We start from the raw sequence: 10645 nt of genomic DNA, 5'->3' as shown, positions 1-10645 counted from the left end.
GTTGAACATTTATTCTTCGGGTGTCGCACCTCGGCTTCTTTGGCCTACTTTTGGGCCGCCGGGTGTAACCTCCCGTGGCAGAATAGATGTTGGAAAGACTTCCTCAATTGGGCCTTAAAGTTCTTATCTGGTAAGGACTTCTTCCATTGCATTGCGCGGTTCTCTTTTGGAGCTATGTGTCACCTTATTTGGAAAAAGAGGAATGCGATTATATTTCGGGGTGAATCCTTAGTGGTCTCGACTCTAAAAAAACCACATTATTAAGGTTGTGAGGGATAAAGCTATAACATTCAAAGATGTTCCTCCTACCTCGAGGAATAAGAGGCTTCAGCGTGGTTGGGGTTTTGACCTTGCAGTGTTCTCTCGTCTGCCCAATGCTCCTTAGTTGATGTTTTGTGCGAGTTGTTCCTAGCTTTTCTTGGCTCTCCGTTCTTAGCCCGCTCCTTTGGTGGGTTGAGGGTTGGTCAGCCTTGTTGTTATTTCTTTCTCGCTTGTTTTTTCTGTTGCCGTTGCCCTTGTGGCTTTTCTTGTTTGCCTTTGTGGCTTTACATTGGCTCCCCTACACTCTGTCTCGTTTTGAGGTTTGAGTGTAGGTTTTTGGTGCTGGTCTTTTGTAAATTGCCTTAGCTATATATATTTATTACCTTTTACCAAAAAGAAAAAAGAAAAGGAATTGCAAGGTTTGTTGTTTTAAAAGGAATTTGGTGTCTTGGGCTAATTGACGAAAGACAAGAAATCGGTTGATTGATAACATGCTTACATGGTCACTAAATGGAACCCGTCACCCAACGAGAGTTTGGGGACAATGCCCGATTTTATTGGATGCTCGGCGGGAGTCCGAAAGCCAAGTCGCGGTGGAGGTCGGACCAATGCTTCTGTGTGGAATGCTGTCTAGGCAGGGGTTCTAGATGATACTGTACTCAACAGGGCGAGACGATACCCGGTTACGTTGGATGACCGCCAACTTTCAAGTTGGCCATGGCCGTTGGATCGTAATAACTGGAACACGCCTGAGTGGTTGTGATATATTCGCCTGATTATGAGATAAAATTGTGTAGCACGATATGGGACGTGTCATAACAGTTTGGCCTTATAATCGGGACTCATGTGATAGAAATGATATGTTCCGATTATTAAATTGTGTTTGTTGCATTGATGATGGTATATATGTTGAGCTAACGTGCAGGTACGCACCAAGGCGAGGTGAGTTTGTTTGTGGTGCCTGTTTACGTTGCCTCTGAGCGAATTTGTGTCTTAATAGGGGCTTAGGGTTTGACTCGCTGAGATTTTATCTCACCCCATCGTGGACTAACCTTTTTCAGGGCCGTAGCGTGGAAATCTGCTGAGTGAGAATATGGTGGGCTTGAGATGTGACACCTGTTGGCTAGCCCTCCCGTTAGTGAAGTAGGGTGACCCTAGTCCCTGAAGGTTTTTGAGAGGGTTGGTTGGAAGTTGCCAGTGTAAGGACTTGTAAATCATTAAATTTCCTAGGGACAACGGTGGTTAAATGAATAAGTTGTTTTCGGCAACTTTTGTTTTGATTGACTATCCCTACTATTTGTTTATTGACTGGGTGTTGTGTTTAATTCGCTTCCGCATGTGCTTAATTGAAAGAAAAAAAGTCGGCGACGCGTCCTGGGACGTCACAATTTCAATCAACCATAGTGGGATGTGCGCATGCCCAGAGGTTCGAGACGTGACAAAATGTGTTTAGTAACCACATAAAAATTTGATTCCTAAAATAAAAAAAGAACATAAAGGCATTTTGTGCAACTTACAAACTTTTTATGATGTAGAATATCTTCTAATTTTCCAATAATTTTTTTGAGATTTTTTTATTTTTATTTTTTTTTCTTCTTCCTCCTCTAGTTAATTGCTGCAACAAGTGGCAATCGGCAACAGATAGTGATCGACGACTAACAGTGGCAGATAGCGACCACTAGCGATGACTAGTGATTGACGGATGGCGGCGACTAACGACCGATAGGGCAATTGTAGATGACAAGTCTCCATCGGTTAGAAGAGGAAGAAGAACAAAAGAACAAAAAAAAAAAAAGACTTATTTTTAGAAATTGTTTTCAGAAATAAGAAACTACTTTATTCTACTTTTTATTTTTGTTTTAAATTTATTCCATGGCTACTTTTTTATTTCAGGGAATAGAAAAATTAATTGATATTCTTAAATAGATTTTTGTTTTTTTTTCCCTATTTTGAGGAACAAAATAAAAAAAAAAAAAAAAAAAACAGAAGCGTTACCATGCAAGCCTTTAGTTTCCAGTCACTCACAACTAGTTATACTGATTGAAATCGGGAGAAGGATATTATAAGTGTCGTAAGTTGTGTATGACGCTCACTTTAGTACCAAAATTAGAGAAAAACAATTACTTAAATGCCTTCAACAATAAATTTTGGCTAAAAAATTATGCGGCATTTATAATCAAAATTTTATCTAAGGTGGCATTTTTTTGGCACTAAATTAATTACTTTTTAACTTGCTACATAATGTTGTTTAGTGATTATATGCTGACTGGGCATGTCGGTGAGCCACGTAAGATCAAGAAATTAATAAAATATGACCACATTGAATTTCTGACGACACATATCGGAATTTGCACTAAATTGATTGTTTTTTTTTAAAGTGACATTTAAGTGATTTGAAAAGAACTTTTGGACCTTAAGTGAACACCGTACACAATTTATGGCACTTTCTAGTGTCATTCTCTCAAATGAAATTTTACAATCATTTGACAAGGACTAGATGCCCAGTAAAATGAATTATATCATTCTCACATCAATAGGATTAGTGGAATTTTTGAGCTAGCCATGTCATTAAATTTATGATGCGAAATGAACATCAGTGAAAACTTGAAGCTATTTGTAGCATTGCTAAGATTTGGATTCTAATTGGAATAGATAGAAACGTCAAGGAGTAGTTGCGAACATTTGAAGGAGGGGGCTAATTGCAATTCTCCTCACAGTGGAGGGGGATTGTCTGCAATTTTTCCAGAATTTATCTAACCCACTGGCTCCCGATATGAGAAGTAGAAGCATTATTCCCACCAGAAGGCCCCTACCCCAACCTTTGATCACGCAAATATGTGTAGTAAAGAACTATGAAGTGGAAAAAATAGTTCATGTTTTGCATTTCTGTGCATTTGCGAGCAAGATTGTGTAAAAATAAAACTAGTAACTTGAAAAGGTAAGGGCAGGACATGTAGGGAGAATCTTGCAAAAATTCAGATCACGTCATCTGCCTTGAAGAACAGTAAGAGCAACATCGTTGGCAGAACATGTCTTTTGGCTTTTTCCAGAGGAATCAATGTCTTGGGTTATTTTCTTTGCGGTGAATGCAGGTTTCTTTGGACGAGGAAGATCCACTTCACTGCTGATCATTGAAATATCTGTTGATATGGAAGGCCTATCCTTTGCCATTTCTTGCGTACAAAGAAGCCCCACATTAATGCACCTTGAAAGCCGAACCTCAAAGCATTTAGCAGGTACGTTTGGGCCACTAGTGCTAGAACATTCTCTTCATTCCATAAATTCCATGCCTGCAAATTAACCAAGTCAATTTGCTATTGCAGTTCCAGTTTATGAGAATAGAATGCAGTTCCAACTTCTACATCGATGAGAGCTTACACTCCTAGAAGGCTCAAGCATTGATCTTCATCATGAAGACTAGTGTTCTGTCTTCCACTTACGATCTTCAATGATAATATGCCAAAATTAAAGACATCTGATTTTTTTTTTGAAAGTTGCCATTTCATTGCGTATTCAGGAGTCATGTAACCACTGCATTCTATTAAAGAGGTTTAGTTTCTCCCAATTGATCTAACAAGCCAATGTAAGAGCATTAACTAAGTGGTTGAGTTTCTACATCAGGATTTTTGCCCCATTGATGAGGGCATCTGTAGAAAAAGCATTCAGGTCATGGAGGATTACTGGTCAAAGAGAGCAAGCCATGGAAATTTAGATCGTGGCCTTCATTCAACATCGTGGCGTCAATAGCTTTCCCGGTACCTTGTGGATTCATGAAAATTTTAATGGACTTAATTTCGAGTTGCCTACGACTAGTCATATTGATTGCTTTCCTTGAAGAGTCACTTCACCTTGCCTTATGAGTCGAGTATCTTGATCTAGTGCGCCACCGTGGAAGCATTAGCTAAATGCTAGAGTGTCTACATCAGGATTTCTACCCCCATTGACGAAGCCAACTGTAGAAAAAGCATTTAAGCCTTTGAAAGTGCATGCCACCGAAATTTTAGATTCTTGCATTCATTCAGGATTGTGGCCGCTATTGCTTTCCATGAGTTGGCATTTAGTTTCCAGTCGCTCACAACTAGTTATATTGATTGAAATCTTACAATCAATTGATGAGGATTGCAATGTTGAGTAAAATGAACTATATCATTCTCCCATCAATAGGATTAGTGGAATTTTTTGAGCTAGCCATGTCATTGAATTTATGATGTGAAATGAACATTAGTGAACAGTTAAGGCTATTGCAAATTTTAGGGTATTTCTGGCGTTGCCAAGATTTGGATTCTAATTTGGAACAACTAGAAACGTCAAGGAGCACTTGCGAATATTTGAAGGAGGGGGCTAATTGCAAGTTTTCTTGAACTTTATCTAACCCACTGGTTCTTGAGATGAGAGGTAGAAGCATTATTCCCATCAGCAGGCACCAAATTTTTTAACCCCAATTTTTTATGACACAAATATCTGTAGTAAAGAACTACAAAGTGGAAAAAGAAATAGTTCATGTTTTGCGTTTCTATACATTTCCAAAAAATATTGCGTAAAAATAAAACTAGTAACTTGAAACGGTAAGAACAGGACATATAGTGAGAATCGTGCAAAAATAAAGATTATGTCATCTGCCTTGAAGAACAGTAAGCGTAACATCGTTGGCAGAACATGTCTTTTGGCTTTTTCTAGAGGAATCTGTGTCTTGGGCTATTTTCCTCGGGGTGAATGCAGGTTTCTTTGGACGAGGAAGAACCACTTCACTGTTGATCATTGAAATAACAGTTGATATGGAAGGCCTATCTTTCGCCCTTTCTTGCGTACAGAGAAGCCCCACATTTATGCATCTTGAAAGCTGAACCTCAAAGCATTTAGCAGGTATGTTTGGGTCCACTAGTGCTAGAACATTGTCTTCATTCCATAACTTCCATGCCTGCAAATTAATCAAGTCAATTTACTATTGGAGTTCCAATTTATAAGAATAGAATGCAGTTCCAACTTCCATATCAGTGAGAGCTCACCAGTCCTGGAAGGCTCAAGCATTCATCTTCATTATGAAAACTAGTGTTCCGTCTTCCACTTATGATCTCCAGTAATAATATGCCGAAACTAAAGACATCTGATTTTTCCGAAAATCGCCCTACCATTGCGTATTCAGGAGCCATGTAACCACTACATTCCATTAAACAAGTTCAGTTTCGTTATTATGAGTAGAGAATAAAATCACTAGGAACGTCAAACTAAAGAGGTACTAACTAGGTTCCCACAACTCTTCGTGTATTAGCTTGATTTTCGTTTCCCCAAATATCCGAGCCATTCCAAAGTCTGAAATTTTTGGATTGAGCTCTTCATCCAGCAGGATATTGCTTGGCTTCAGATCTCTATGTATAATCCTCAGTCTGGAGTCCCTATGAAGATAAAGCAGACCGCGACAAATTCCATCGACAATGTTGAACCGTGTTCTCCAATCCAAATGTACTTGTTTCAGTGGATCTGCATAGACATAGGAGTTTAATGCAAAAAAATCATTTTTGCAACTGGAAAAGAGTGAAATGCACGGAAGTTTAAAGCCAAACAGGAAACGTATAACATCTGCAGCGAGAACAGTCCAATCCTGCTCAAATGGCTAACCAACAAATGAGGCTTTCTGGATATATGGTATAAATGATAGTTTTAGGCAACATTGAAATAAGCGAAATATTACCAAAAAGAAATGTGTCAAGACTCTTGTTTGGCATGAATTCGTAGATTATTATTTTCTCATCTCCTTCAAAACAGCATCCCAGGAGTCTAACGAGATTTCGATGTTGGACGTTACTGATAACCACCATTTCGTTCATAAATTCTTGCTGCCCTTGTCCTGAGGCTCTCGATAGCCTCTTGATTGCTATTTCCTGACCGTTTGGTAGTCTCCCCTGTACACAGGGACTAAATGAGCTGCTAAAATTAAATACACACTCACACACAACTACGTATATAGTACTTAACTATACATGAATAATATACCTTGTATACCAGACCGAAACCACCTCGTCCAATCTTATTGGCCTCACCAAAGTTTCCTGTTGCTGCAACTAATTCTTCAATCTTATATTTCACAAACTCCTGGAATTCAACTCTGCTCAACTTCTCTCCAAGCGTTACCAGTGAAGGGGCTTCACCACTGGACAAGTGTTTTTCCTTTCCTTCCTTTACTTCTGATCCAGAAAACAATGTTTGTTAATTTTTCCATGCAAACTCAGATATTATTGGCAATTCCAAGATTCAACAGCTGCACTGCCTATTACCTCGCTTTTTCGCCTTCCTCCTGGCAAACCATATTGTGATGATGACAATGAGTGTTCCCATGATGACTGTAGTTGCTACGATTTCTCTCAGATGTCCCTTTTCATCTGGAGATCAGAATGGAGACATGAACTGATGCCTCAGATTATGTTGATGCTGCTAGTAAGCAACTACTAAACGAATTATTTTAACGAATTATTTTGGTACGCTTGTTTTATAGCTAAGAATGAGACTTTGTCATAGTCAAGAAGATTTGCAAAATCTGCTCCTTTATCAGGGCTCCATATTAGACCCTGCTTGAGCCCATATTTGAGCGTGCACGTGTGCGCATGTCTTGGTTTGTCAATGAGAACCACCAAGTCTTGAAGAGTGAATTGAGCCGAGTGTATTGATCCATCTAGACATAATCGGCACTACCAAACTGATGAGAACCATAAGAGTAAAGTTAATTTACCAAGTTCTGAGTGGGCCAGACGAACATAGAGAGCTGTTCCTCCAACGGAGAACTTCTGTAGGTCAATTAGGTCTCCTGTCCAGAACATGCAGCCGACTCCAGAGTCATATGCATATGCTACACATGAACAATTAATTGAGCAATTTCCTGGGCAATCATTTTCGAGTGTAGAATAAAAAATTGCTGAATTTGGCACTTTCATCATTTCCAGCTTTAAAAATCCATCCTTTTTGCTGGCTGTACTGCTACCATTTGTAGTTCCATTGCACTGCAGCGATGACTTCCGAATGCATCCACTGGACCAATTTCCTCTTCTCCATTCCTCAGAGTTTTTAGGCTCAAAGCCTCTCAAGCAGCTACAAATTGGTGAATTCCTGGCATTGCAGATTCCAAACGGTCCACACTGGCCATAGACATCACAATCGCTCACCCGAGATGACCAAATAATCTTCCAGGAACTGCTATTGTGATCCAAACATGGTTGCACTAAATCTCCATTTGGTTTCAATAACAAATATGACAAGTAAGACGCCTCAGAAAAACTGTGAGCTAGATAGACTGATCCTTCCAGATCGTCCACCAGGTCAAACCCATTAATATAGACTGATTGCTTCTTAGGTACTCCAATTGGACCGCTTCGCCAATACAGAGAACTGCAATTCCAAATGAAAAGTTCAGGAATGTGCCGTGGAACAAGACTTGCCGAGAAGCTTCCAATTGATGGATCAGAAGTGCTTTTCCAAGATGTTAGTGCCTGCTTCTCATTTGGATTTGAGATAGTGCTGAGCTTCATTGTCGCTAAGAAGGAATTGGTCATGTGCTGGAAACTTTGCCAGAGCGGGTCTGCATTATTTGCACTAGAATTAGAGCTCTGTTTGAGCAAGACGAGGTTCCCATAATCTGACAACTGAGCTTTTGCATCAGTTAGAGAGTTGGAAACATTTGATGACCAAACTAATTCCCCCTTTCCATTCATGACCACTAGATTACCATCATTGGATATCTTCACAACACCAGAAGAATCTAAAATCGGATTCTCCCTGTTCGCTACCCAGAGAACATTATATGTAGGAACATTATCGTACCAAATCCCCACATAGCGATTTGCAGAACCATTAGGACTAAAGAATCCCATTCTATAGAGACCTCCACTTGATGTTATACTATCAGGGTCTTGGATATGCTCATTTGCTGTGATGACATCTCCTCCAATGCAAAATTTTACAACATAATGAGACATAAGAAAGAGAGAGAACAATCTTGCTTTTCCCAGAAATATCATGATGATAACTTGAATCTTTCCTCCTCAACAACAACCTACGGCACGGACACTGCTGCAGCACTAGTGGCTTTGGTAGAGTGAGTACCAAGATCACCACAAGCCGCAAGTGAATTTGAGGACAGAAGATGAAAATCAGAATTCTGCAGAGGAAGGCCTAGTGGTTGAAGGTGAAGGCGGTTTCCCACCACAAGAGATACCCACATGGCCTGAATATCATTTCCATAGTCCCTGGCTAATGGACTTACGGAGCTCCATCAAGAAAGTGATAGCGCAGAGTCTGCTTTTTCAAGCTAATGGCCCGACAGTTTTTCGCAGAGTTTAAGACTCTGGTCTCCCCTATTCAGCATATCTTGGGAAAATATGCTTCGAAATTGGGTAGTACAATGAAATCGGATCGAGAAAAACAACTCGGACTTTGAGGCGTGATATCACTTTCTTTGGATTTATTTGCCTCACAATTTTGCTAATGGTCACTGGCAAAAATCCTCCAGGATACAACAAAGTCTCGGATGAGAATACTAAATAGCAATTCTAGTATTTCTCCAGGTCTCTTTAGGAAAACAATCGAAAAATTGGCAGCAATTTTTCAGAAAGAAGACTCGAAAAATGACCACAATTTTCTTTCCGAAAATGACAAGTATATATATGAAACATTCTTGCAACTCTTCGTGAAAATTGCGAACAAACACGTCTTTAGAAAATTGTTTGGATAAACAAATGCGACTCTTCGGAAGAAGTCGAAAAACGAACAATTGCAATCTTTCGGAAAAATTAAAACCGAATAAGTAATTTTCCAAAGGTTGTCTTGAAAAGACACAAATAAAATTCGGAATAATTTTTTTTTTAAATAGAATTTCGAATTTTCATTTATATTTCATTTATGAAATTCTCAAATTAAAAGGCAACCTTTGAACTAAAAATATAAAATAAAATAAAAATAAATAAATAAAAAGCAAGGGATTAATGCTAATTAAACCGCAGTCGCGCAGGCGTGCGCCAAATAATCGCGCACCCGCACGCGGGTATGGTGGGGTCTAGCCCCACCTAATCACTCCTTTAACCACAAAAGGGAAATCCCACATTTTATTTTAACAAACAAAATTCCAACAGCATAGGCGTTGCATTTTGGAGATCTTATCATCTTACTTAAACCACTTGCTCTTCATATCAACAATTTTCTCGTCCTTGGTCATGAGATTCTTAGAATACGTTCAGTCGACTTTCATTTTCTGCTTAGCGTCTTCGTATTTCATACATTATATGGATAGTAGCATTTGAACTCATGTAATATCATATGATTTTTCACAAATTATTAAAAGAAACACCATTCAAGGGAGACCAAAGGTCTTTTCAAATAAGTCCTTAAGAATTCCCCCACTAACCCGTAACTCAATAAAATTGGGCCCTTAATAATTCACCCTCGATTTATTTATTTTTTCCTAAAGTCAAAACATCCAAAACTTTCACGACATCTGTCAACATGTGCAGCATCACAATTCAACTTATTAACAACTCGAGCACCCAAAATTAATATTTCTTATCGACGTTCACATACTTTAATTAGTCATCGGTAATATCGGTTAACTACATCAATCTCGGTTAACTATGTCATAGGCCGATTGTTTCTATTAAGCATCGTTAATTAATGTCAATGGAAAAGGCAAAAGAAATTATTTAGTTTATATTAGATTAAATTAAAAAAAATTAAGAAAAATATACCTCGCTTGCATTTCACTTAGGCACCCTTCCGAAAGTACCAATTTTGCCATCTGATGGCTGAACTGCATTAGCCCAAATTACTCTGTCTTCGAGAAACACGAGAAACCCTCTAATTTCCGTCATCTCATGGCGCGTTTGATAACGATTGTTCTCCAGGGAATAAATTCTGATTAGAAATGATTTTTTATTTATTCTGTTTCCGGAAACAGATTCTAAGCATTTTAAGCCATTTAATAACTGTCCAAAATTTTTTATTCCGGAATAGAATTGTGTTTGATATCGTGCTCATTGATTCTGTTCCAAATCAATTTCTTTTAATTTTTAAATAATTTTTATACCTTTTTTTTTCTTTTTTTCTTTTCTTTTTTTTTTTTTTTTTTTCTCATATTCTTCTTCTTCGGGCCGATCACTAGACCGGTGGATCGGCCGACGAGGGCCGGCGACCTCACCAAAGGGTCGCCGGCCCTTGGCAAGGCCGACCCTCGTCGACCAAGCCTCGCCGGCGGTGGGCAAGGCTTGCCCGGCCCGCCGAGGCTCGGCCTCACCAGATCTAGCAAGGCCGAGCCTCATGGTGGCCAGGTGAGGCCGGCCCGGGCTAGGCGAGGCACGCCGGTGAGCTGGGCGAGGCTCGCCTAGCCCCACCGCCTAGCCACCGGTGG

At 39.4% G+C, this 10645-nt stretch overlaps 1 protein-coding gene across 1 annotated transcript; it reads right to left on the bottom strand.

Annotated features, from left to right (window-relative positions):
• Positions 1-4687: 4687 nt before the first annotated feature.
• On the bottom strand, positions 4688-8507 carry LOC104442698 (G-type lectin S-receptor-like serine/threonine-protein kinase At1g11330). The gene is given in 8 exon segments (XM_018871898.2): positions 4688-5179; positions 5268-5418; positions 5503-5545; positions 5548-5739; positions 5951-6161; positions 6253-6443; positions 6534-6638; positions 6986-8507. Coding segments are annotated over 8 exon segments (2481 nt in total). The 5' UTR covers positions 8268-8507; the 3' UTR covers positions 4688-4873.
• Positions 8508-10645: the final 2138 nt, after the last annotated feature.

The sequence above is a fragment of the Eucalyptus grandis genome, chromosome 4 (assembly GCF_016545825.1).
Source record: "Eucalyptus grandis isolate ANBG69807.140 chromosome 4, ASM1654582v1, whole genome shotgun sequence".
NCBI classification, from domain to species: domain Eukaryota; kingdom Viridiplantae; phylum Streptophyta; class Magnoliopsida; order Myrtales; family Myrtaceae; genus Eucalyptus; species Eucalyptus grandis.
This window is presented reverse-complemented; position numbering and strand designations above follow the sequence as displayed.